This window comes from Anomalospiza imberbis, chromosome 17 (assembly GCF_031753505.1).
Source record: "Anomalospiza imberbis isolate Cuckoo-Finch-1a 21T00152 chromosome 17, ASM3175350v1, whole genome shotgun sequence".
Lineage (NCBI taxonomy): Eukaryota > Metazoa > Chordata > Aves > Passeriformes > Viduidae > Anomalospiza > Anomalospiza imberbis.
Genome location: NC_089697.1, coordinates 9,148,607 through 9,176,508, shown reverse-complemented (window position 1 = coordinate 9,176,508; position 27,902 = coordinate 9,148,607). Strand labels below are relative to the sequence as shown.

Below are 27,902 nucleotides of genomic sequence, written 5' to 3'. Positions count from 1 at the left end.
TCCCCAGAAGGCGACTTGTCCACCTATTCTACAGTGACATGAATTACCCTTGGGAAGCTGTTATCTGTTATTCCTCAGGATGGAGACAGCCCAGGCTTAATTAGTTGTCTGACTTTTAGATGTTGAGGTAGGTACAATAATCTGACTTCCAGTGATTTTTTTTTTCTCTCTCTTTCTTTTTTTTTTTTTTTTTAATTCTGGAGCAGATGAGTCATGATTCATATGCAAGGATTGTACTTGTGAAGCTGTGCTTTTCTAATGAAACCCTTCTCTCACCCCCAATATGTTTCCATTATCTTGCCATCAGGAAATAATTTTTTCTCCTGCACACGAAGACACATGACATGCTCATTTACCCACACACATGCGAAACCAGATTAACTACTCCATAAATTAGTTAAAAGATTTTCCCAGAGAAAATCTGGGAGGAAAGACATGCAATTTCCACTTTTCAGCTCCTGAATGAATGAAGACACTTTGTCTGCTCTGTACATGACTGTTTAGACAGACACTAGAAATCAAGATTTCTGAATTGTGATGGCCAAATTTATGTGAAAAGATCTTCTCCAATCCACCCAAAGTTATTCACGTTTCTACCTCAAAATCAATGTCCACTGTGTTGGAGATTTTTTCATGTTTGGCTTAAACTCCAGCATCCCCTGTCTACAAATTTGGGGTATGCTGCTCCTGAATTTTAACAGCTGGACCAAATGAACCACGAAACTCGGGGTAAAACCACATCTCAATGGAAATTGAGATCAGAATAAACTTCAGTTCTAACTCAAAGAGAGCACTTCAGGCCAGCAGCCGGGATAATGTGGTGAATGAATCATAGGTCAGTGCAGCAAATTGGCTGAAATTCGTTAGAGTTGTCAGAATATTTGTGATTAAATAAATATCAGCCTTGGTCATGATGGGATGGGTTCTGGGGCATTCCTGCCTGAGCAGATACCCCTCACATCACTGCCAGGATGAGCCACTCTGTGTTGGCCAAGTCCCAGCAAAACCCCAGCCCACAGCTCCTTAGAGCTTTCAGAAGCTTTTAGATTATATTAAAGTGAAAAAAAAGAGTGTTACTCCTATTGCAGGACCTGATGGGAATGACACTCCAGTGCAAATGAGCAGAGACACACCTTTTTGTCTGGGCTGAATCAAAATTTTTCCACGCCTAAGCTTGGTCACTTGTCTCCTTTTAACTGGAGCACTCCTCATGTCAGTTCCATTAATGCCATTGGGTGGATGAAAATAGTTTTTAATTCCAGACAACTAGACCCAGCCATTAAGAGTGTTTCAGCCAGCAGAACTCTGTGTGTTATGTGTTGAGGTGTTACACGGGACATCACAGCAAGGGCCAGGGAGTAGAAATGAAATATCAGAATCTGCCCAAATAATGTTGATCACAAAAAGTGAATTTTGTGACGCTGATATGAGAAGATTCTCTGAAGCTGGGAGAGTGATGCTGGTGCAAAATAAGTGTCAGAAATGGATTAACTCCATGGCATGAGAACCAAAATCTGGGTGTCAGACTGGGAGGGGAATTATGGGCATGCACTGGGACTAGGGAGGGATGTGACTACACGAATAAAAATATCCCTGTTAGAAGAGCCTGTTTCCCTTGCAAAAAAAGAAAAACAAGGAGTTGCTCAGCCAGTGATAGCACCTCCTCCTCCCACTGTGTACCAGCACTGCCTCCTTCCTGGGGCTAGCAGCTTTGTGCAGGGCTCTCTCTGGAGCTGAGCCTGTGGCTCAAGCAGTGGCAGAGACGCAGAGAAAGCAGCGAAGGACAGCCTGGCCATGACACTTCACGTTACAGACTGGTGCTTTCCCAGAGCCACGGTCCAGGCTGGAAGCTTTGCAGGTCAGGAAGAGAAGGGCAGGACACAGGAGCTCAGAGAACCAGAAAGATGCTTTTGGCAGTGAGGGCAAGTTTCTGTAGCAAAGCACTTCATAAACTCTGGCCCAGATTCTCCCCTATGACTTGACTGGGCTGAGCACAAGACGAGGATTGGAGAACAAAAGTGGCTTGAAGCCACTGTTCTGCTTCTCCACTCCCGAGCAGCTGGGGACTGGCTGGTCCCCAGGGTAGGTTCAAGCTGCCTCAGGCTATTGTAGAAGCAGGAGACTGCTAGAAAACAGCCAAGATGTAGCTATACCTCCTTTCCAATTGGCTGTCACTGCTCCAGAAGGAACCAGGAGGTGACTTGGGTGACACCACTGCCACAACAGAGGGTTGATCTTCCCAGAGACCTCAAGCGTGAGGAGGGACAGAGAAATGTCAGCACGGATGCTGCCGGGGAGGCAGAGCAATGTGTGGCTTATCCAGGGAAGCAGGAAGCACAGATCATCTAAATTCAGATCTGGTGAGCCACTCACTCCAGTCCCTGTGTGTCCACAGGCACATGCCTTGATCTTTTCTGTGCCTCAGGGCAAGGCAACTGGAGAAGGAAGTTGAAAGCAACAGAATTTCACTGAAATGATCAGATACCGCTTCCAAATTGGATTTAACTCTAAAAACCAAAATAAAGTAAATATCTACAGGCACGCACACTCAATGTGGTCAAAAGTTATTTTGTCATGTATTTATATAGGAATGTCTGTTTGCAGGTTGGATGAGAAACCCACCTAGGGCAGAAGAAAAAAAAATTGCAAGGATGAGAACAAGCAGGTGAAAACAAAAAGAATAGGGAAAGCTCTTGCCTGACAGGGAATTTTGGGTTTGCTTTTGGTAAAATAAAATATGAGACCAACCCCAAGAACATACAGAGGAGAGAAACAGCAGAGAGAAGGTGCTCTTTGTGCATTGCTTACCCTCTAAAAAGGGTTTTTGTGGACTGCTGCAAGTAAGCAGCTGATAAAGAGGAGTCAAGTCAGACAGGAATGAGCTCTCCTGTGTTGTGCAATCTCCAAGTACCAAGATTATTCCATACAGTGCCACATCCAATTGCAACAGGAACTGTTAGGAGTAATAGAGCTCCTGTAACTAAAGTGTTTTCTGTCCTCAAATCTTCCAGGAAACCGACTAAGGCACGAGAGGGAAAAAGCCAAGGGGAAAAAACTTGTTAGAAGTAAAATTGTATTTTCTTGGACATTGGAAAGGATGTAGAACTGAGCCAGAGGCCTCTAAGTCAGCAGCCATTTTAACATTTTGCGAGAGAATTTCATCTTTTTCCCCTACAGCCTCAGTTCTGCTGTAAACACTGAGTGCACCCACTATGGCTGTCAGCTGGGGAGTTTGCTTTACACTGAAGCTGCCAGGAGATAAAAAATACTAAGGTAATGTAATTCTCAAATGGAAGGCATAAGGATTTCTTCATGACATGAGATTTACTTTCAGCAAATCAATAAAAATAGGATGGATGCATTTGGAAACCAGGGAAAGCAAAGGTATGCTGGTTCTCTGTCATTCTCACTGCAAAGCTGCCAGTGGCACAATGGGAAACCAACACCCTGTACTGTCCCAAAACATCACTTCTTTTTATTAAGGATAAAATAAAAGGATGAAAAATATTATTCCTGAGTTTGTTGGCTTGAACAGGCTAAGGCAATTTTTCAGGAGACCAGTGGTTTTCATGCAATGGCACTTCCTGTGCTACAGCCAAATGATGTTGTACAAAGTTTCATGAAAACATAATAAAACCATGCCGGTAAAGCAACCAAAAAATGACAGAAAAAAAAGACACAGAAGGTAAATAAATTATAGGAACACTCATTTATGCAGGCACATGTGAAGACACCACACATATGCATCAACATATGCATTTTACACTGACAAACATGCCCACACACACAACCACATTAACCAGCACAACCACATTTTGAAAGGGTTTTCTTCAACAATCAAATGGGTGCCCTTTGCTTGAAGGCAAACACAAGCACAATAAATCCCTTACTGGTAGCACTGGGGAGGAAGCGTTACTGCAGACTCTGGAAAAGTTCAGCACTGGTAAATTCTGATGAACACCATTACTGTGATTACTGCTTGGGCACAGATATGCCCGCCTCATTGTCATTTCTTATACTACATCAAGCACAGGCTGGTGGGGACCTAGTGCTGCTGTCGCCCAACTGAATGTGACCTTTTTTGGGTGACCGCGCTGCGGTGGGGGTTTTCCTCCTCCTCTGGGAAAGCGTAAATAAAAAAAAAAAAAAAAAAGCAGACCAGAGGATGCAACGTAAGGTTTTAATAAGCCCAGAAATTAAATAAATGAGCTTTTAGCTTTTAAATGTCAGCATTGTGGCTTCCCTGTCATTCGCGGGAGGAAAGCGAAGGGGCTAAATATCCTGGGATGTGTGGAGTTTTAAAGTGCATAATGATGGCGATAAAAATCCATAATGTCAGTTGCCTTGTGGCAATCAACAACCATTTCACATTATGCTTGCATCTTAAGGTTTGCGGCCAAAAAACAGATTTGCCTGTGTCTCATTAAAATAACGAATGCAGTCCGAATGGATCTGCAATGATTCACTGTACGTCACACTAAATCACAGCGCTCTTTGGAGCCAACTGACTATGGCCTCATTACTTTAGACAAAAGTGGGCTTGGAGGAAAAGCTGGGGTGATGTTTTTTTGCTCAGCCATGTTTTTTCCTTTGAAATACTTAAGGCAAAAGAGCAGATAGTTTTTTTTTTTCCCATTGGTAGCCAAGGAAGGTTGGGTTATATTCACGGTACAATTCCGTATCGATACACACAAACACACAAAACATCAATGTTAGAGTGGGGGAAGAGGAACTGTGCAAATACAAATGGCATTAAAGGAGCAGATTTTAATGAACGTGAATCACTGATGAATTGGAAGACTTAAAAATTAAAATAAGCTGTTAAATATTTTAAATATAGATATATTTGAGCTGCTTCACCAGGGCAAGGAGTTCGAAAAGCAGCACGCTTCCCTCCTCTGTGTTGCAAGACCTTAAGTACTTGTGGTTTGTCTTCTGCAAGTCTTTGTTCTGCAAATTTCACTGCCTTAAGCATAGCAAAAAAATAAACCCCTTTATTTTCACCCTGAATTAACCTGACTAAATATCTCTATACATTAGTTAATTGTAATGCTAATACTTAAGATTAATCTGTTTGGCCTTAAAGAAATATGAGGATTATGCTCAAAACTCTTCAATGTTTTAGGAATAAATATTAACTCAAATTTTACTATTGTGAAGTGAAGCAAAGACTACTTAAAAATTAAATGGATAATTTAAAAACTGTATGTATTCATAAATACAAATAGAAATAAGAATTTGGGGTAATGGCCAAAAGAATTAAAGTGAATTTTGATTATGGAAAGAATATATAAAGTCCTTGGTGAAAATCCTGCCTCAAAACATCTGAAAGAATGACAAAGATCTCAAATGTATTCTTGGTTTCTATAATTGGTTCCATTTTCTCTTATGCACATATACTTTATTGAAAAGAGAAAGTGCTCGATATTAAGCTATTTTCCCACAAAAGCCACACGCAAATGTATTTCTAATCTGACCACAAAATATGCTACATACCCATTTAGGTATTTTTTATTTCAGGTAGGAGAAAAACTGACTGAGAAACATTCATGGAATGACTGATTTAGATGTTATAAATCTCTGAAATTTTCATCTCTCTTTGAATGGAATGCCAAAGGGGATTAAAGACTAAAGACATATCACAAACAAATTTACATTATGAAAATTACTGTAATCAAGAGTCTTTTCTAGCCTTAATCAGGATTAGTGAAAACAAACCCCCCCAACTTTTCTACTGTGCAATACTAATCAAAATCCTATCAAATGACCGAGAACAGTATAAGAGCAGTTTTGAAAATTGAAAATATTGGTTGGTGTATTTTAGCATTCTCTAGAAGCACTTTCACAGATTCAGATCAAAGCAATGATTCCTCTGCTGATAACTCACATGGCAAGGAAAAAGCACAGGTAAAACAAATTTCAATAATGCTGCAGTGTCCAACCTCTTGTTTTCAAGAGTCCGCTCAAGGAGCACGCTTGACGAGCACAATGCTGTGGAAGTGAAACATGTTTTTGCTCTCCTAAATTGCAAACTAAGTAATTTCAGCTGTGGCAAATTGGGCTGGAAACTTGCTGCCTGCGAGGACTCAGCCTGGCGGGTCGTGCCGTGACTCTCGCTGTCGATACGCAGGTTCAGGCTGACAAACCACAAAAGCTTTTAAGTGAGGGGTTTATCGACCGTGCCCTACACTTTACACATGCTACAAGGCTGATATAATAAAGGTATAAAGCCTGTACACATTTTTCTGGGCCTCTGAAGCCTCTTAAAGGTAGCATGTTGGGTCAGAAAGCACCGCTCTGCCCCAGAGTGCCAAGCCCCGTCTTGCTGTCATCATTATCACCAACGCTGCCAATTTGCAAAACCGCACCAGGGCTGGGCCCTACGTTCATTTCACCCTGAAAAAATGTCTAATGCTCTTATAAAATGGAAATTATAGAAATGTATATGTAAAGATCAATACTAGAAAAGTTATCTGAGAACAGAAAGCAATCACTTTCTAAAGTCTGGGAAACAAGCTTAGTGTGCAGCAATATTTGGGTATTGTGAGAGAATGCCACAAAAATCAGTGATATGGATCAGAGGACAAGGAAAGCTTCATGATTCTCACATTTCTTTCCAGAAACTCCAACTGATTAAACTTTCTGCTGGTATCTGAGGTAGACAGCTGCCTTCTGGGCCCTCCTTCTTCAAACCTGTTGCTTCCCTGTATTTGATTAAAGAGCATTTTACCTGGCAGGCTCAAGACTGCTAATGTTAAACCTGGGCTGATGCAGTGCAAGCTGACAGCAGTTTCCAATCCTCTATTGGTATAACATTATATATATTTGTTAGTAAAACCTTCATTTTAGTGGCATGAATAACACAAAGTTAAAAAACACGACAGAGAAGCAGCATTTCCTCTTTCTGACACTTCTTGCTGCTCAGCCTTGGAGTTCAAAGAAAAACTAAGTGAGGTTAGAAAACAATATATTATATTTAATTAAAAGCTGGCATTGTGTTTTCTTCCAAGTATGAACAAATCAGGATAATAAGTACTTTAGAACACATGATCTATATTTCAGTTCCATCTGAGCATACACAATAAATCCTTCTTGGGGAAAAAAAATAAGAGCGGGCATCATAACAAGAACGTTTGAGCAGGAAAAAAAATCTTCAGTTTTTCTCAAGTCCTCCCTTCATATTCTCTGAAACACCAAATGGATGGAGACACTTAAAAACTTGCATGATACACAAAATATGCCAGAGAAAGGGAAAAACAAATAACAAGTACAGGAATTCATCCTCAGGATAACCACGCACATCTGCAAGGCTAGCACTGATGCTTCCCACACACAAATGCAATGGTCAGCTGCTCGTTTATCCCCTCCCAACAAAATCATCTTTGAGAAGAATTAGGCATTCACTTGGTAGCAGTTTGAGCAGCAGCTCAGCGCAGTGTGAATCACCCCAGAGCAGATGCCTGCCTGCCATGGGAAATGCAGAGGGCTCAGAATGGGCTCCACCTCAGCATCAGCTAAAATCCTGCAAGTCCAGGGGGGACAGAAGCAGCTCACAGAACTGAATTTCCAGATTAACTGAGAAGTTGGTCAACTTTCTTTGAGTTTAATATTGTTTGATGCAGGAAAACTTACAATTCATCTTCTTTTTCCCTTTGAATGGAAACCGTTGTACTTTAAGGTTAATTGCCTTTAGTATTGTCTTGATAAATTCTGCACTTGTTTCTAATACCTGGCGTTTTAACAGTACTTAAAAAGTCAAACTTGTTATTTTTCCTTTAAAAAAAAAAATGCAGGCATTTTCTATTTGAAAGTCCTTACTTAGCCTCCTGAGATCATTTAATTCCAAGTGGGCTCTTGAAGAGCCTTCTAAATATTTCAAGGACTCTCAGAAGGAGAATTTTAGGATTCTAGGTAGGTATGATACTATGAACAAGTTTTTACTGACATAAATGAAAGGAACAGATTTAAAACAATCACGGTACTAAAACCCACAGTTCCAAAAATAGCTTGTCTCAGATTGTGAAGTTTTTATGCTCTGAAATTAGTAAAACTTCTTTTTTGGGCCATAATTATTTGACAAAAAAGCAATTACAAATTCCATTATTTTTAGCCTTAAGTCTTTAACTAAACCAAACTCAATTTAAATATTAAGCTGTTAAAAACTTTATTCTCCAACTATTTTAGTTTTGGTGAAAAATGAACAGTTAAGCTAATCTCCATTTAAATATTCTCAATCTTTAATTTTAACCAGAAGTAACATATATCTACTTTAAAATTATGATTCTCTGTTTAACTGGCCCTTTTTTTTCCCCGAAATACTTCCTAGCAACAACTCAGTCTGCAAAATGTTGAGTGACCTTTGCTGGTCTGCAGTTTCCAGTCATTTTTGCTTCAGTAGGGGTTTTGGTTGGCTTTCGCTTCATCAGATGTACTTTAAGAGCATTTTTAAAATCTTCTTTTACAGAAAAAGGTACTAGACATAAATTGTTCTGTAAATCTACTCTATTTTTCCCCTTTTTTTTTAATTACAGGAAAGAAATGAATATATAAAAATGGAAATGAGCAGGAACCAGTTTCAAACATATGTCTTTATGAATAAAGCTTAATCACGCACTTCGTTTTCCAAACACAAAAAGTCTTTTGGAAATGTATTAATTAAAATTAAGTGCCATGGACAAGCGATTCAGAGGGATGGCAGTCCTTTTCAAATTAGCATAGCACTAGCGACAGGCATGGAAATTGGTTTAATAACCCTAAATAGTTACACCCCACTCCTAACACAAATGGCCACGGACAGCTCGAGCCCCTGAGGCTGCGACTGTACCAGTTTACGTGGTTGCTCTGACATTGGGTGGGTATTTCCAGCCCAAACAGAAAGCACTGAATGCACCTCTATTATTATTATTACTATTACTATTATTATTATTATTTAATTACTAGTGAAGCATACAAGGCACCAAAGCGTTGAACAATGTAAACCGAAAAACCAAAGTAACCCAACATAAGCGACACGGAGAACTCAGCCAGCGCCAGACGCACTTTGCAACTTTGTACGAGCACAGTCAATATTGGCAAGAGATCATTAGCTCAGTCATGATATTAAGTGGCCCAAACCCCAGATGTAGATCTCGGGTCAAGCTGTAGATAGAACAGCAAACCAGCCAAAGGGATAAGCAGAGTTTTTAAGCGATTTCCTTCCCTGCCATGTTTTCCATGGGGGTGCTCAGAGCTAAGCTCACTGTTACAATAACCCCAGTTACACACAACTTTCAGGGCACAGCATTCCCCAGCAAGTGTCAGAATACACAACCTAAATCCCTGCTTAACTCAGAGTCAGACATTAGCAACGTTTTTTTGTGTGCTCATGAATCAGGAGAAACTGGAGAAAAAAATGCAAATCCCTGCTGATAAGGAGATGAATATCCACGAGGTTTTTCCAAGTATTCTGATCATTCCCCTAAGTTCACACAGCTGCTCCTGCTGCATCCATTTCTGCTTTACCTGACTCCAGCAGGGGTTTTGCAGGGACTGCCAGCTGATTTTAGAGACATGTAGGACAGAGAAAGTGGTTATTCATGACTTTTATTTATTATAAATACATATAAATATGTTAAGTCACCTTTTGCTTTGTTTATCATGATGAGCAACGACTTTGGAAAATCATCTGGAAAACTTAACCAAGCTGAGAAACAGGCAAACAGCAAGCATTAGCATACAATCACAGGTTCCTCTCAGTCCAAGAACGGGTTAATTATTTTAAGAGAGAAAAAAAAAAAAAAAAAGCATCTTACTTTGAAGCATCAATTGTTTTAGCAAGAGTCCTGGACTTCCCCCCTCCCGTGAGCTCTGACCAAATGATTTCCATTTGGATGTGCGGGTGCAGTCCAACCCCAGCCGGCTACACAGAACCCCCTCCGCCCATGATTCTGAAACATTGCATAGTTTGCAGCTGGATTTTGCTTCCCCTTCCTCCTTTTAATCTATTTTTAACACAGGTCGATCATGCCAAAGCAAATTCACTCAGGTTTCCATTTCCAGATCTCGCTCCCTCTCTGTTTTTCTATAGTTCTGTTTCAAAACTGCTCAAAAACTTCGCAGCTCAGAGCAAGCGAAAAGCAACATTACGCTCACAATCCACTGACAGGCTGGGAAGATGAAGTTGCATGTGAGGGGGGAACTAAACAAAGTAGAAAGTGGGTGTTTTGGGGGTCCACGTGGACTGCCAAATATTTCCAAATGGGGAGGGGGGTATTTAAGAGAAGAACAAAAAAGAAAACCCGGACTTAACTGATGGAAGGAAGGCAGGGCTGATGGCAGTGGAAAGAAAAGTGCACAGAAAAAAACCCAAACCAACCAACCAAAAAAAAAAAAAAAAAAAAAAAACCAAAACCAAAACCCAAAAAAAAACCCAAAACAAAACAAAACAAAAAAACAACCCCACACAAAACAAACCCAAAACCAACCAACCAACCAACCAAACCAAATAAAAAAAAACCCCAACCAACCAAACCCAAAAAAATACCCAAAAGAAAGGAAAAGCCCGAAGAAGGCAGAAGTCAAGGCTTGTCGTTACAGTGTTTGCAGAGGGCGGAGGCGGCTCCTGTGAAGGCAGTGCATTTCTCGGGGCAGCCGGGCACGGCCGCGCCGCCGAAGGGGTACACGGGCGACTGTCCGAAGGGGTTGAGGGTGGCGGGCAGCGGGGCGCTCAGCGCCTGGCCCTGGTTCAGGTAGGCCACCAGCCGCCGCATCTCCTCCAGGGCCTGCGCCTGCATGAGGATGTAGTTCTTGGCCAGGAGCAGCGTGGCGATTTTGGAGAGTTTCCGCACCGAGGGGCTGTGGGCGTAGGGGATGACGGAGCGCAGCCCGTCCAGCGCGTCGTTCAGGTCGTGCATCCGCCGCCGCTCCCGCGCGTTGATGCTGAGGCGCAGCGAGCGCTGCTCCTTGGGCTTCTTGCCCAGGGCTCCCCCCTTCAGCTTCCCCTCTCGCTCGAAGCCCGCGCCGCCCTTCACGCCCGCCTCGAAGCCGTCCTCCTCGTCGCCGCTCTGCTCGCCGCTGCTCTCCGCCGACTTGCCCATCGCCCCGGCGTGGAAGTCCGCCCCGCCGCCCCCGGCGTAAGCGCCCCGCGGGCCCTCGGCGCCCCCGCGCACGGCCCCGTAGGCGAAAGCCGAGGGCCCGTAGCCCGGGGCCAGCGCCAGGTACGCCTCGCTGCCCAGCGACTTGAGCTCAGCCATGGCCGGGAATCCCGCTCGGCCGCCGCTGCCTGGGCGCTGAGGAGGAGGAGGAGGCGGCCCCGCCGCTCCGCTCCGCTCGGCGCTGCGCCCGGGCTGGGGGCGGGCAGTGAGCGCAGAACGGCCCCGCCGCACTTATATCGCCGACAGGAGCCGCGGGGACACCCGCCGCCAATCGCAGGGCAGCGTGCTTCCCTTCCCTTCCCTTCCCTTCCCTTCCCTTCCCTTCCCTTCCCTTCCCTTCCCTTCCCTTCCCTTCCCTTCCCTTCCCTTCCCTTCCCTTCCCTTCCCTTCCCTTCCCTTCCCTTCCCTTCCCTTCCCTTCCCTTCCCTTCCCTTCCCTTCCCTTCCCTTCCCTTCCCTTCCCTTCCCTTCCCTTCCCTTCCCTTCCCTTCCCTTCCCTTCCCTTCCCTTCCCTTCCCTTCCCTTCCCTTCCCTTCCCTTCCCTTCCCTTCCCTTCCCTTCCCTTCCCTTCCCTTCCCTTCCCTTCCCTTCCCTTCCCTTCCCTTCCCTTCCCTTCCCTTCCCTTCCCTTCCCTTCCCTTCCCTTCTTCCCTTCCCTTCCCTTCCCTTCCCTTCCCTTCCCTTCCCTTCCCTTCCCTTCCCTTCCCTTCCCTTCCCTTCCCTTCCCTTCTTCCCCTAACGCACTGCCCCTGGATGCTGGAAGTGCAGGGAAGCACCACGGCGTACCTGGAGTCGTGGTGGTTTAGGTGGGTTTGACAGAGGAGTCATCTGTTGTGCAGGGACATTTCCCAGGCAAAGGCCCCATCTAGTCCCGTTTCCTTCAGGGGCTCACAGTGTTCCTCTTTTCCATGTGCCAGGAAAAGTTTAGATCCATGATGACCCAGCCCTTCCCTGAAGGGACCCTGCGTCCTCCCCAGCTGTGGGTACCAGCAGCAGAGCGTGACACTGGGACAGAAAACAACCACACCATGGCCTGCAGTGTGGGAGGAATCATCACTGTGGCTGGTGCCATCTGATCCATGGAGGAACCTCAGAGAGAGTCTGAGGCAACCACTGGCAAAGGTGGAGCTCCATGGAGAAGGACAATCAGGAATTTAGTCCCATATTCCTGCAGCAAGATGACAACAAGGGACTAAACTTTAATTGCAACAGAAAGAGATCCCAATTTCTTTCTTTAGAGTTTGGAGGCTAGTTCATATTACTGAGGTTTGTTTTACAGATAACATAAGGGCATTCCTGGCTTTCTCCATGCATGACACGTGCCTGGTCTGCTTGGAAAGGTTGGGATGAATCCTGAATCCTGTGCAGTGACACTTAGATGCGAGCAGGTGAATATTGCCTGCAGGCAGAGGCAACCAGTTGCTGCAGATGCACCTGGCAGTTTATCAGCTGTAGTAAATAGCCTGGGTGTTATGGTGACAGGAGGCTTTTTCCAGAATGTGGTTTGTTTTTCTCAGGCCCTCTCCGAAGTGCAGTTGGCTTGTCCCCTTCCCATCAGCTCCCTGTGTGTGCTGTGTGCTAACGAGAAATGACGAGCTTGTCTCCCTTCCTTCTCCACATCAGAGCCAGGAGAGCCGAGATGAGCAGTGACACGTTCACCCCCAGCCGTGCTAGCAGAGCTGCAGCCTGAACGAGGCTGCTCCCCTGCTCTGAGTGCACATCTGGGAAGTTGTGTTTCTGCTTTTTGGAGGAGTGGAGCACATAAAACTGGCTCTGTCCGAGCCTGGCATCAGAGTGTGCAGCAGGTTTGTCCATCATACTTTCCACTGAAGTTCTCTTACCTCACCTCCAGTGTTTGAATGTTACAATATGGTCACATCTCCCTTTTGCTCCCCTTATCGGGTTTATCCAACCATGAAGACCAATTACTGATTTTAGTAACTTAATTGTTTTATGAGAATTGAACCACTTAGCTACTCCTGGGACAGATCACTCTATATATTCATGGTGACACTCTATATATCCACTGTGACTTTCAAATACAAGTGAGAACAGCGTGTCTTCTCATCTCTGGAGCCAGTCCCACACTCCAAGTCATAACAGACAAATGGAAGGAGGTACCAGAATATCATCACTGGCATAAGCAATTCCCATTAGACAGATGTAGAGGAAATGTTAAAAGCAGGCTTGTCCCCTGCTACAAATGATTTACTTTTTTGGTAACGTGTTAAGATCTTGCAATGAGAAGGACCAGTGGTGTAATAAAGTTTCAAGAATTCTGGTTGTAAAGACATGCTGCAAGTACTACCAGCTTTCTAAGAATGTCACGTGCATCTAAGTGGGCTGAAAATTAGAAGCAAACACTTCTCACACGGGCTCTCCCATGGTTTATTAAACAGATTAGTTCTTCAAGGGTTGTTTCAGCACTGAATGGTAGATTGGGCGGTGCATCAGCTACAGGAGAACAGAGCAGGAGGATTTGATGCTTTGTATGTAATTCCAAAACTCACAGCTGAGAGGAATCATTTGGAGCCTGCATGAATCTGAAATTCATTCGGGTTTAATGTGCTACCAAAAAAGTGCACATGGAAGAATTTGTTTTGGACTTCTCCCTCAAATTGCAGCAGTTAATAGACATCTTTGAAAATACTCAACCTAGTTTCTCACTGAAAACTGAGAAACAGGAATTTAGATTTTGACATGTTAAACTGGAACAAAAAAAGAAAAAAGAAAAAAAAAAGGAAGACAAAAAAAAAAAAAAAAAAAAAAAAAAAAAAAAAACCAAAAAACAAACAAACCCAAAAAAACCCAGAAAGGAGTGACTTATGTGGAAGACCATGGCAGAAAACAAAATCTTTTCCAAGTGTTTTGGGGGAAAAAAGGACATATGCAGCAGGAAATAAATCTATCACATGTTGTTGAGTACTTACCAGTTTTAAAGTGGGATTTATTTCTTCCAGTGTTTTACATATTCAAAACTTGTAAATATTTAATAATTAATAGCAGACTATAATTGCTGAGATTATAACAGGTATTGTTAATTCCTCAGGGCAGGACCCATACCTTCACTAAGACTCTTTCAAGTCACAAACATTTTATAAATAACCGGCAGCATCAATGATTTGGTTTCTGAATTCCCTACATGTCTGTGCCGAGAGCGGTGCGGGTCTGTCGGGATGGGTCTGTCTGTCTGTCCCGGGAGCGGTGCGGGTCTGTCGGGATGGGTCTGTCTGTCTGTCCCGGGAGCGGTGCGGGTCTGTCGGGATGGGTCTGTCTGTCTGTCCCGGGAGCGGTGCGGGTCTGTCGGGACGGGTCTGTCTGTCTGTCCCGGGAGCGGTGCGGGTCTGTCGGGATGGGTCTGTCTGTCTGTCCCGGGAGCGGTGCGGGTCTGTCGGGACGGGTCTGTCTGTCTGTCCCGGGAGCGGTGCGGGTCTGTCGGGACGGGTCTGTCTGTCTGTCCCGGGAGCGGTGCGGGTCTGTCGGGACGGGTCTGTCTGTCTGTCCCGGGAGCGGTGCGGGTCTGTCGGGATGGGTCTGTCTGTCTGTCCCGGGAGCGGTGCGGGTCTGTCGGGACGGGTCTGTCTGTCTGTCCCGGGAGCGGTGCGGGTCTGTCGGGATGGGTCTGTCTGTCTGTCCCGGGAGCGGTGCGGGTCTGTCGGGACGGGTCTGTCTGTCTGTCCCGGGAGCGGTGCGGGTCTGTCGGGACGGGTCTGTCTGTCTGTCCCGGGAGCGGTGCGGGTCTGTCGGGATGGGTCTGTCTGTCTGTCCCGGGAGCGGTGCGGGTCTGTCGGGATGGGTCTGTCTGTCTGTCCCGGGAGCGGTGCGGGTCTGTCGGGATGGGTCTGTCTGTCTGTCCCGGGAGCGGTGCGGGTCTGTCGGGATGGGTCTGTCTGTCTGTCCCGGGAGCGGTGCGGGTCTGTCGGGATGGGTCTGTCTGTCTGTCCCGGGAGCGGTGCGGGTCTGTCGGGATGGGTCTGTCTGTCTGTCCCGGGAGCGGTGCGGGTCTGTCGGGACGGGTCTGTCTGTCTGTCCCGGGAGCGGTGCGGGTCTGTCGGGATGGGTCTGTCTGTCTGTCCCGGGAGCGGTGCGGGTCTGTCGGGACGGGTCTGTCCGTCCCCGGGGCCGGGCTGGCGGTCCCGTGCTGACATCTAGCGACCACCGGAGGGGAGCGGGCACCCACCGCCCCCCGGCACCCACCCGGCTCCTCGGCATCGAGCCAGAGGTGGGCAAAATGCTACAAATTCCGAAGTGCCCCCCAAGGCTGAGTGGCACAGTGAGAGCCAGGAGCGCGTTCGGGTCTCAGGTTGCAATCCCACACCCGTGCTGTGGATACCGGGAAATACAGCCCTGCCCACTGCTGCAAGCACGTCAGGGTTTGGATCTTATACCCAGGCAAACACAACGAGGGTGGAAAGCAAAGAGGTGTTCAAGCATTGAAACCTAGACTAGATCATTTTCTGTGGGTGCAGAAGGTGGTGGGATGAGCGGAGTTGCTCTGCTGGAAGCTCCCTGGAACTGCTGGAAGTGGTGGGTGAATATTTCATCCCCTGTGTGTAACAGCAGGAAACCAGCAAGAACAGCTGTGTAGGAAAAGCACAGGCAGTGGCAATGCTGTGCTGGGTCTGGCTGTTTGGTGGGTAGAGATAAAAATTCAAGGTGGGGAAAGCAGGCAGAGCTCACTCTGGCAGGTGTGTGCCAAAACCACAGGTCTGGACTGGCCAGAGGTCATGGAAGCATGGCAGGAATGCAACAGGAACTGGAGCTGCTGAAGTGTTTGTGTTTCTGCTGACTCTGTTTGTCACCTGTCTGTCACACAGCTGAGGCTTTCCTCCCAAAAATTCCTGAGACATGCAGGAACGTACCAATCTTATCTAGGGGAAGGAAGATCTTATGGCTGAGGCACAGGACTCTGGATATAAGGCTCCTGTTCGCAGTCCTGCAGCTCACTCAGGTCCTAACAAGGAGTTTGATTCTGCTGATAAAACCTCGCCTGAGAAATTAGGTGTCTGTGTAGAGCCCGTGCTTGTGATCCTCTTATGGTAATTGTGTATTCATGGTGATATAAAAAGCAGTGAAATCTTCCATTACTGATCCTGCAAAGACCACCACAATTCCCACAGCTTTTAAGAGCAGTATGAAAGTTTCGGTACAACAAAATGGTCACTCTTGGATTGTTCTTCAGACAAAGTGATGACAAAGTCAGACTTTCACCAGCAGTCATCCATTTAAGAACCTAGGAGGGCATTTTATGAAGGAGATTTCCAAAAGGGAAATCTTCATGCAACTTTAAAGGTTGTTTTGAAACAGTTTATTGAAAATTAGAGTTTGTTTAACAAGTACAAGCCTCTGGGATTGGTTTTGCTCTGCTTATGTCACTCAAGTCATACTTTTTCCCCTTCACTAGATGGCAGCAAGAAGATAGCTATAGGGATTAGCAGGATTAGTATTATATTTTTTTAATACAATAAAAAACAAAGCTCTCAACAACCAAACCAACCAGCAGCACGTTGGTCAAGAGCAGCGGCAGAGGAGTCTGAAACATCTCTTTTCCAAGCAGGAGAGGAGAGACTCAGCGTGGCTGCGGGTTTTGGTGAGTGTTTCAGCGGGGAAGGAGCGATTATCCGGTCTGCAGTTCCCTCTGCTGGCAAAGTCTCTTCTTGCATGAGCCGGGCTCGGAGGCAGCGGCGGTGCCGCAGGGGAGGGTCCGCAGGGCGGGCAGGAGGGACAGGCACAGCCAGCCTTGGATGTGCTGCCGGGCACGGAGCCACAGGAGCCCTGCCCTGAGGAGAACAAGGGCACATCATCCTCTCTTTGCCATCTGGCTCTGCTTCTGTCTAGCAGAAGGATACAGGATGTTTAAAGCGGATGTGCAGTTCTTGCTGCTCCCGTCCCAGTCTCCTTCTCTTGCTCCTCCTGCCCGGTCTCCTGACACTACCGGCCCTTCAGCACTAGGACAAAGTTCTTTATGGCAGCTAGAAATGCATGAACGATCCTTAGCTCTGGCTACACCCTCTAAAAACTGAACAGCTCTCATTATTACTTCTGCTGAGGGAAAGGATGTACAGATACTGAGCCCTGCACAGAGAGGAGTAAGCACGTATTTTCAGGGAAAGCTTGAATTTTCTTATGTAGAACTTTATCCCAGAACATGCAACTACTGAAGACAAGGCAGTGACAGGGACCCCAGCAGCCACCTTGGAGTGCAAGCAAAGGTGTTGCCTTCCTTCAATGAAATAAAACAGAGTGCTGGGGGAAGCCGGGGGCTGCACGATACCCATGGGAAGGTGTTTGGTTTGCCAAGAAGAAAGTGTTGATGGAAGCAGCAGGATGCAGAAGGAAGGGGTGGGCTGGCTGTTCAGAGCTGAAAGCTCTGTGTAGTCATGGTGTGGCTTGGTCAAGGTGGTGCATGGTCAGACTGGTAGCCATGGGTTTTGGTGTCTGTGCTCAAGCCCATATAACAAGCCCATGTTGTCCTATCCTTAAACCTTCGAGGCACTAAGGAAGGTGAAGGGGATTCTCCTGCTCACTGACTTTCTGGCTTCTCCCACTGACAGTGCTTGTTTGGCTCTCACACCTCTGCAGAACTGACCCGTGAGAAGAGGAGGTGATGCTTGAGGTGCTTGAGAGAGCTGGGTGTGACAGATGGCCCTGAAGGAAATCTAAAAGGGAAAGATGTTCCAGTGGCTCGGGGCTGCCAGTGGATGCAGGATGTGCCACGATTCGGGGAAATGGGGACAGGCTTTAATCAGAAGGCTTTTAAAGCAAGGTTTTGGGTACAGCGTGATGCCCAGGCTTCTGCCCCAAACAAAAATGCTTTGTTCTCTTTCCTGCTTTTCCAGAGGTTTGTGCTTCTCTGGGAGCTTTCAGTTCCCTCCTGCAACGTGAATATCCCAACCTAATGAGTGAGGGAAAACTTGGCTGTTCTAATAAGGCAAGGGAGCAGTTGAAAATGGATTAAGAAGGGATTGAATGTGTCTTGTGAGAGCTTGGCTATTGATTTCTAACCCTCCCATTCTGGTGTTATTGCAGAAATGATTTTCTTCTGCACTGTGCAGAGATTAAATATTAATAAATAGAAAATTTAAAAAAAAGGGGGGAGAAAAAGACCAGATCCCAAGACATCCTGCTGCACAATTAAAAACCAAATGAAGGATTTCCAGAATGAAAAGCTTTATTTGTTGAAGTTTTCTTGAGCTCAGAGTAGAAACATAAGGCAGTTTGATGAGATAATTTGTAATGTTTCTATTTATTGTTTTGTAGTAGGGGTGTGTGATTTTGAGCCATATCTCACTGCAGTAGGTTGAGGATAAAGACAGAATAAAAAAGGGATGGAGATTTACTTAGATCTCATTCACCAGTGACCCATTTACTCACTGATGATGAAGTAAGGGGGAACACACAGGTCTGCTCTGCCTTCACTTGCACTGCATCCTGCAGTCATGCTCAGTTCCATTAGGCTTCTATTTATTATTTAACAGAGGAGATGGAAGACAAGGCACACCAAGGTGATTTTTATGTCCTGGATGTTTCATTTGCACAAAGAGTGCACAAGCTGCTACTTGCCATGAACTCTGTGGTTTCCAAGTGGAACCCACATTCCCTGGGTGTCTGCAGGAGGAGGTGAATGGACAGGCAGGCTCTGCATGCAGGTCAGGGCTCCCAGTGCACACAAGGAAATCTGCTCCCCACTGGTCATTCTGTCCCATCTTCCTCCTCATTCCATCAAACTGGGCACTAACTGAGACAAAAAAAAGGTCACAATGAGAATCTCATGTCCAATTTCTTGCAAGATCAGTAATTTTTCTGTAGCAAGATATGGGATAATGGAAAATGCAAATTAAATTCGGGGTCATGGAATATGGAAGGCCATTCCTTTTCAAGTGAGTTGTAACCATGAGAAGGGGAATTGTTAGGGTCTTACCCAAATCATTCATGTGCTCTTCCAGCACTCTGAAAGGTTACTTATTGTCCAACAAATTCAGAGCAAAATTAGGGAATGCAGACAGAAGGGGAAGGAACAGGAAATAGCTCTACGGTGTCATGAGCACAACCAAAGGTAGGATTTGACCCACTGCTTTTCTCCAATCCTGTCTTCAACAGTCAGTGATGCTGCTGGCTGATTTCCATCCTAATTCAATAGCTTTCAAGCTGCACAAGAGGTTTGATCAGTGTTTTATATCCCAAAGAGACCCTTCTTTGACAGGCTCATAGCTGGATATACCTTGTGTGCTCCTGTCTCTATTAATCTTTTTTAATGATCTCTCTTGAATTTCGTGGCTGTGGCTGGTCGTGGCTTTGCTGCTGTCAGTTCTCCATGGCCTTGATGCTCAGCTATTTCAAGTCAGCTCATTGACTTTGGATCTTGTCCCCACATTACTCATTTCATTATGGCCCTGCAGCTTGTTCTTTGTTTCCTCAGCAAAGTGAGCCCAGATGGAACTTTAAGCCTGTGGAGAGAGACCCAGCACTTGGATGGCAGAGATACTGAGCTGCTTCTCTGGATTTAAGGGAATTTGGTAGGTAAATTTGTGTCAAACACATCAACTAGTGGAAACCTGGCCCTGGGCTTCAGATTCTGCTGTAGGGCTGAGATGGGGCCCCAGTCTTTAGCCTTTTACCAATTCACTGCGTGCCTGAGGTGGCCCAGGTCTGTGAATCAGTGAGAATCAAGAAGCTAAAAGCTTGTGAAACCCTGGTTATAAATTGCTGGAGCTTCTGTAGCTTCAATAGTAGCTCCTATCAGCAGAGCTGGAGTACCTCACCATGCACACCCTCAGTCTGTCCTGAAAATAAAACACTCTAAACTGAGCAGTTCAAGAATGCTTATAAAGGCTGTTGTGAGGGATCGGCTGATGGCTTCAAACCCTGGAAGCCAGAGGAAATCATTGCTTTCTGCCATTCCTCATGCTCTCAGCTGCTCTCTGTGCTTCAGTCCCTTGTCTTTAACTGAGCAGTGTTTGCAGTCCTGGCCCTGAGAGGACCATCCACAAAAGATTGCAGAGCACTGCTCTGGTGGGCAGTGCTCCATCCATCCCCTGCAGGCTCTCCAGAAAAAAGGGAGGCAATGTCCTTCCTGGGTGTCTAAAAAGAGTGTCTGCAGATTACCCAGCATGTCACACCCAGGTTTAGAAGCACCATAAGGCATCATTTGGCAGACACCAGGCAATATTTAGTCACTATGGGAGCTATATATAATGGAATTACGGAGGGTGTGAGAAAGCAGCACCTCCTCCCATCTGCCCCCTTAAGGGATGCAAATGCTTTGCTATAATACTGTTCCCTGAGAGCTGGAACTTTAGCAAATAAGGGACTTTATTAAGTTGTTAATAAGATTTCATTTTCTCACTAATGCTGTGGTGCTACATTATTAATTTAAAACTGTATTTAGCCTGACATGCTAAAGTGCTAGGCCTCATTATTAATGCATAAACTCATGCCTCTGTTGTTTAATTAAACACCATGATTATGAAGTTCTGATGTGGTTTAATGATAGCAGGCTGGAGTGGCAGTACATTCCTATGCTCAGATCTCCCCCATTCCCCCTCCTGCTACTTTCCCCTTTCATTTCCCTTCAAAAGCACAAATGCAGTTGTTGTTCTGCTGAATAAACACCACATGACAAAGGATGTTGATCTTTCCAAGGTGACAGAGAACTGCATTTTTATTTTCCTAGGCTTAGCTTATTATTGACCAGAGATTTCTCTCCTCCTTCTGTTAATGGCTCTGAAAGTAACTGTTTGTATTTCCCCAGAAGACAATATAATCCTTGCTCCCAGTAAAGTCAACAGCAGTTTCCAACTGACATCAACAGGGCAGAGTTTCACCCAAAGACAAGAAGAGACCTAGAAAAAAAGCCCAGGTTTTATATGTCTGTTTAGATGTGGTAATTCCTGAACACTTGTTATCTTGGAGGTGGAGCTTGGTCCAGGGAAGAGGGTGTTGTACTGAATCACGTAAGAATTAATGCATCTAGACCAGGGTAATAAACACTGTGGAGATTTTTTTTCCCACCAGCATCCTTCTGAATTGGACTCAAGTGTTTTGGAGCCCTTGTTTCATGCAGCCCCTAACTTGTTGTATCCTTGCTGATGTCCTTTGCAGGACCAAGGTTTTCTGGGCATTTGTGACAGACTTTCTGCTATGCATTCCTCTCCTTTTCCCCCTCAGCATTTGGCTTCATCATCTTATTCCTCCCTGTTTCTTGTGATGATTCTTTCTGAACAGCAGCTCATCCAATCTGGCTTGCAGAGCCTCTTACTTTATTGACTAGGAGTAAAATTAAACATATTCTTATGTACTCTCCTGCTTAATAAGGATTTGCACAGATCAGCCCTCTGTGCCTTTGTTTCTCTCTCTCCACACCCCTTGCCCGTTTTTCTGTTCAAACAGGAGGTTCTTGATTTAGAGCCTCCCATCTCCCAAACTTTGGGGTCTCCTTTCTCTTTTGAAGGCAAAGCGGGGTTTGTTGTGTCCTTTGCTGGAACCAAAATTTTACCCCAAGCATTTTTTCAGCCAAGGAGGAAAGGGGACAAGGGAAAAGTTGCATGAGAGCACCAGGGATGTAGGAGCACTCATCATTTGGCCATTTCTAGCAGGGTAGGTAAAGTCCCTCTTTATTGCCAACCAGATGAATTCACAGCTGACAACCTGTGCTTTGCTCAGCAGAAACCAAATTTTCTTTTGAAGCAGCCATTTGAAACATATCTCAGATTCTCTTCCCTGTACTTCTCAAGGAAGAAAATTGTTCATTATAATGAACCATCCTTCACTTTCCTGCCCTGAAAGGGAGTGCACAAATCTGTTCTCCCCATGTGCAAATACAACCAATATTTTAATACCAAGAAATATTACCAAGCTTAACTTCCTTTGGTAGATTATTTTTTTAAAGTATGTGTTCAGCAAAGTAACCTTTCTCTAACAAAAAGATGACCTTTTTGCATTTATGTAGTGCTTGTTGCTAGGATTTAGATCTTTGCTGAAAGCTGTTATTTCTTTTAAGCACAGGAGAAAGTGCATTTTCACCTCCATTTGGGTAAACTGTCATTTTCTACTGTTCACTGCTTTTCTCACCATGGAATAATAATTCAAGGTTCAGTGGGCTTTTTGAGAGAATGCATTCCAGGAGTGTGGTGGGGCCTGGGAAGTCCTCCACGTTTGCTGGTGGGGGAGAAAAGGAAGAGGAGGGAGAAGGCTTCTGAAACGTTTCAGGCTCCTGAGTAGTACAGTTGCTCAGCTTCTGCCATCAAATGATATTCAGTGTAGGAGGGTCATGCAGGTATTTTATAATCACACACAAAAAGCAGCCTGTGGGTAGCAGGGAAGCTGTACCTGTATGCACAATATATTATTTTTTGGTGGTAGCACCAGCATCCATAGGAAGCCACTTTAGGCAGATTTAAGAGGTTTCTGTCCAACCGTGATACCGATGAATAACAGAAATAATCTAATATTACTCTTTGTGTGGCTCTGTTCCTGGTGCCACTGCAAGTCATCCCATTAATATGGGATGCAGGAGGCACCAGGTGAGTGCACATGCATTGGGCTGTGACTGAGGGGAGGGAGAGTTACACACACGTGTGCAGATCCCTTATTGAGACACAGAAATGAACCTCATCTCTCTTAAACCATTTCCTATATTGTTTTCTTTAGTGAGAGACTAAGAGACCACTAAGAGTAGCTTGACTTGTGAGATCTCATTTCTCTGTAAATTGGCCATGGAAAAATCCCTCAGTTCCTTGGTAACCAGTGAAGACCCTGCCCAGTGGGGAAAAAGACCCAAATACTTCCAGTATGAGCAGCTGTAGTTGTCTCCAAATAGAAACAGGCAAAGTCAAAATGTTCCCCAGGAATATTGACACTTTTCTTGGTCAGAACTGCTCATCAAACAGATGACTTCAGAAGCTGGAAGTGCTGTTTGCCAGTCTCACAGAATTTTGGGAGGTGGAAGGCACTATTATGAGCATCGTGTACAATAATTGAATTGAAATTATTGATCTGTGCAGAGTGCAGTGGGTGCTGTGGTGTCCCAAAGGCCAGCCAGGCCAGCTGGGATGGCAGGAACAGTGCCTTTTACACCCTCTTTCTCTGTTCACATGCATTTAGAAGAGAGCAATCCCCAGTTTCTCCGCAATTGAAACAACCAAAATTAATCAGGTCCAAATCCATCATGTCCAAGAGACCATGAATTCAGCAGGATCAAAAGGCCTTGGTTAAGCAGCCCCTGAAAGTCTATCAGAAGTTTATTAGTATGGTAATTTATCTGGGCAAACACATAAAGATGCTAATTGAAATGCTTTTTTGGCATTATTTTTTAAAGGCAGAAAGGTTGGAGATTTTCTGGGAAAAGTAGAGTTGTCACTTATGTTTCATCATTTCATAATGTTATAATTTCATTACTTTCTTACGCTTCATTTGAAATATTTTATTTTAAGCATAAAGAACAAAGACCTTGATACTCCAAAGATTTGGGGCTCATGCCACGTCTGGTTCTGGCCTTGATGCACGGAGATAGATTGAATTAATCAAACTTCTTCACACTGCTATTTAATCGGGTTTACAATTAGCTGAGGGCTGCAGGTCTCCTGGGCCTATCAGCTGTAATACAGCAGCTCTGCAGCCACACACTGGGAGTGCCTCACAGACCAGATTGTCATAATGTGGCATGAAATTAAAGCGTGATGTTACTTGACAACAGAATTTATATCTCTCCCTCTCCCCCTTTCTTCTCTTTAACAAAGTCCCTACCTAGAGACAGGCCTCCCTGTCGAGTTGCACCCACCTGCTCTAAGCTACACAGCTGCCTTCAAAAGAGTTTCTGATGTTATTAAACCAATCTGTGTTCCTTTGCAGTCACTCTGATATTCTTCCCTTTCAGGGGCAGATTATTTGGCTGTGAGGAGCTAACAGGCATACAGCTCTTAACTTGTTTCAATTCTTGCTCTGACGCATTGATCTCGTCGCTCCCTCTCTTCTTTCTCACACGCTGCTGTCTGCTCTCCCAGACCTGCCTGCACGGTGAAGTCCAGCCTTCTCCAGCCCACTGCCATGCAGACTGAAAAAAGCAAAGAGGACTGGGGAACCTGGTTTTTCCATCCCTCACCCCTCATCCCTTGGCAAGCAGCATCGATGCACGGTTAGGGAATGGGATTTGTAATTCCTCCCCACACAAACAGGTCAAGATGTGGTGAACAACACTACCAGTAACAACTAATGGCTGTTGATGATTTGAACTGGCTGTTGATGATTTTGTGTCATTCAGTAAACCTGTCATAGGAAGAGCTGGAAAGAAGAACGTAATGAACCCAGGAGGAGGCTGGAAAGAGGCGAGGATCAGGTTGAGCTGCTAATGGAGGACGTTATTCCCTCCTTGAACTGACCTGGAATCCAATCTAATTTAATGTACACCTCAGAAATCCATGGGCAAGGTGATGAAGAACCCCCTGCGGTTGAGAGGAAAGGGCTGGGGAAATGCTGCTGCTGTTGAGGTGCTGTGGAATGTTCTCCTCAGCTGCAGCCCTGGAAGGTGCTGGAATTACACTGGATATGGAGAATCCCACACCAGGACAGGAAGCCTGGCCAAGTTACAGGGGATGCAGCTCGGGTCCCACTGAGTGAGGCTCCTGCAGAAACAAGGGCTGGCCTTTGATGACACAGTTTGGTTTCTGCTCCTGGGTTCTCGTGACTTCTCTGGGTCTCGGAGGTGCCCAGACCCACTGTGGCCTGTCCCTCCAGTTTGTGATGATGGATTCTGCTCATCAGTTCTGTGCATTTTTCTACCTCTTCTACCGAATTGAAAACCAAATCATATCCACAGAACAGCACCTGGAGAGAGGTGACAGAGGTGAGATTCATGTAAACCAGACAGGATTTTAACACCTACGTTCACTTCAGCTGTATCTGCTGTTTGAAATGGCATGGATCTACAATTCTGAGCATTATTTGGACATAATTAATCAGAGTAACCTCCATTTAGTAATCAAACATGGGAACAAAATGAACTTTGGTTATAAACCCTCCCCTCCCCCACTTCAAACTCTTTAAACCTCTGTCACCCGTTGCTCTCCAGTCTTTTTCCCTTCCTTCATGGTCCTGAGCATCTCCCAAGGAGGAAGTGATTATTCAGAAAATTGATTCTGCTTCCATTGAAGGTGATTACTTCCCTCATGCTGAACTCCACAAAAGCACAATCAGGTGCACAGCCAAGGTAGTTGGAAGCATTTGCATTTTACACAGGTTGGCCTGCAAACACCTGTAGTTTTCCTGGCTGATAGCAGCCATTGATGAGCATAGGGGGTAAGGAAAGAAATCAGGGAACTTTAAAAAGCAAAATTTAAAAAAAAAAAGACATTTTTTCTGATTGAGAAAAATCAAGCCTAATGAACTGAGATGAAATTATTTCCTCAATTTACTTGGACATTTTAAATTAAAAGCAGAGTGCAACCTCTGCTTGCAAATTGCTGTAAACATTTCAATCACTCTCTAATTTGTGGTAAAAGGGAGGGAAGGCTGGACTATGAAATACTAATCAAGGATCACTCCTGGGAAAGCAGGACTCTTTGTTTCCCAGTATTTTTTTGGGAAACAGAGTTTTGAGGGCTGTCACTTTACAAAATGACATATAATAGATATGTGTATATATATATGTATGTATACACACACATACACATATATAGATATAAAAATATGAATATTTATGAAGAGTTTGCTAGTGACAGACCAGGCTGGCCCTGCAGACCCAAAGGAATTAATGTAAATTCCAGTCAAGCATGAAAACCCACTAGAATTGAAGTGTATTTCAGCATGGAGGATAAAGCACATCAAAGAGCAGAATTTCTATAAGATAATTACACACAATGCAACTCTAATCACAGAAAGACTGTGGATATTGCTGATAAAGCGTAATAAATCTTTTATGACTATGCCTTGTTCTGCTGAATCAGCTTTCTGTTTCTATTGCACTAAACTCCAGATTCTTGCTCTTATTTATATATTTACAATTTTAAAAACCCACATCGGCTAACAATTTACTGTAGATTCCACGAAAGGTTTGAGCTTATTTAGATTTTTGTTGTTGCACTTGTTGAAGTGCAGTGAGATAAACAACAGCAGATATTCGTCTCTTCTGTCTGGCAAATCTGCTGAAATAAATTGTCTATAAGATGAGAACTCCCCTTTCTCTGGTGTTTTAAGAAATTGGAATAATTTCAGTTTTGACAGCTCGAAGAGCTCAAAATTCAGGCTCCTTCCTCTGTAGCAGATTCACAGAGCAGTTGAGGTGCTGGAGGCCTCTGGAATCGTCTAGTCCAGCCCCCCTTGGGCCACCTCAGGACCATGTCCATACCCATTTTGAACCTCTGCAACCCCTCTCAGCAACTGGTTCCTGTTCTTCACCCTCACAGGAAAATGTTTTTCCATACATTTAAACAGAATTTCCTACGCTTTTTGTGCCTGCTGCCTCTTGTCCTCCCAGTGGGCGCCGCTGAGAAGGGTGTTGCTGCTTCCAGCCTCCCTCAGCTGCTCTGCCCTTACTCAAAGGTGTAAATCTAGGGACAGAGCCAGCCCTAGCAGCAGTGACCTGTGCCAGGGGTAGGGCCTGATACTGGTAAAAACCCAATCCTACATCTGTAAGGCAGCTGGAAACGCAGAGCCTGTGATCACCAGCTATTTCTTGCCGGTTCTTGCCTTCCCTTGTGTCTCACTGTGGATCCTGCTCGTTTATCAAAACATCTGGGCAGCAGCAGACACGTTTGTAGACGGGTCTTTACTGTTCTTTAATCAAGAAGCAAAAAGTTTGCCTTCTTCACGGGAGCTTTGCCCTTCATTTATCTTTCTGGCATATGGGCAGCAGAAGGTCTCTGCTTCTGACAGAGTGAAAGAGTCTTACACATGGCTTAATTACAGAAAATTATCAGCAAAGGGAAGAGTTTGCAGGGGGACAGCTGAATCCCACTCATGGGTTCAGTGAGCGTCTGCCCAGGATCTCAGTGCTGTGCCACATTTCACAGGGACACTTTGCTCCACCCCAGAGGACAAACTGTTCTGAGAAAAGGCCATCCCCTGGTGTCTCTCTGGTCTAGGGACCTTTCTGGAAATGACAGCATGGGAATTGTCTGGCTTCTCAGCCCTTTTGAGCACCATGACATCAGGGCCTTATTAGATCATCAGCATCACCCCGGGTGTCACCCAATGGGGAGTGAATGACACGAGAGACCATGTCAGGACAATGGAGGCTTGCAGAAAATGTTCTTCCTCTGCCTGGTTTACATCACATCTTTGAAAGTGTGTCCCTCCAGTGACAGTCTGAAGTGAATAAACAAAGTTCTGGGGGAATGGTACGCAGTGTTCAAACACTCTGCTGAACTTTAATGTTCTCTAAGTTGTAAGGAAATGACTACAAAAGCTTTGGAAGAGCAAAGGAAGAGAGTTAGCTCAAGGCAAGGTGATATTCCCCTCATTAAAATCTATTTGTGCAAAGTTAAGACGTCAAAGAAATTTCACTTGTTCCAGGAGGGTATGAAAGCCCATGTTATTAATGATCAGAAGGGACTTGAGAGTCCTTTTTGCCAAAGAGGAGGGTGTAGGGAAAGAAATAAAAAGAAAAGAAAATGCATTTGAGCATTTAATGTTAGCTGAGAAGAATAATGAATTCAGCTGCCTTAAAACAACAACTCTTTGGATCATAGAAAGTAGTTTTAAGGAAAAAAAAAAGTCTTCTAAATGTGGGTTGAGATTCTGTGTGCAGTTTTTAAAACCAAACTGCTGCAGAGACACTA

General features: G+C 45.0%; 2 protein-coding genes across 2 annotated transcripts in view; both read right to left on the bottom strand.

Annotated features, from left to right (window-relative positions):
• Nucleotides 1-27,902, bottom strand: part of DIDO1 (death inducer-obliterator 1) — a 153,784-nt gene that overhangs the window by 113,033 nt on the left and 12,849 nt on the right. The gene's annotated exons all lie outside the window — the stretch shown is intronic.
• Nucleotides 9,567-11,407, bottom strand: BHLHE23 (basic helix-loop-helix family member e23). Its single transcript, XM_068207923.1, has one exon. It carries the CDS (start codon nt 11,229-11,231, stop codon nt 10,557-10,559), a length of 675 nt encoding a protein of 224 aa, XP_068064024.1. The 5' UTR covers nt 11,232-11,407; the 3' UTR covers nt 9,567-10,556.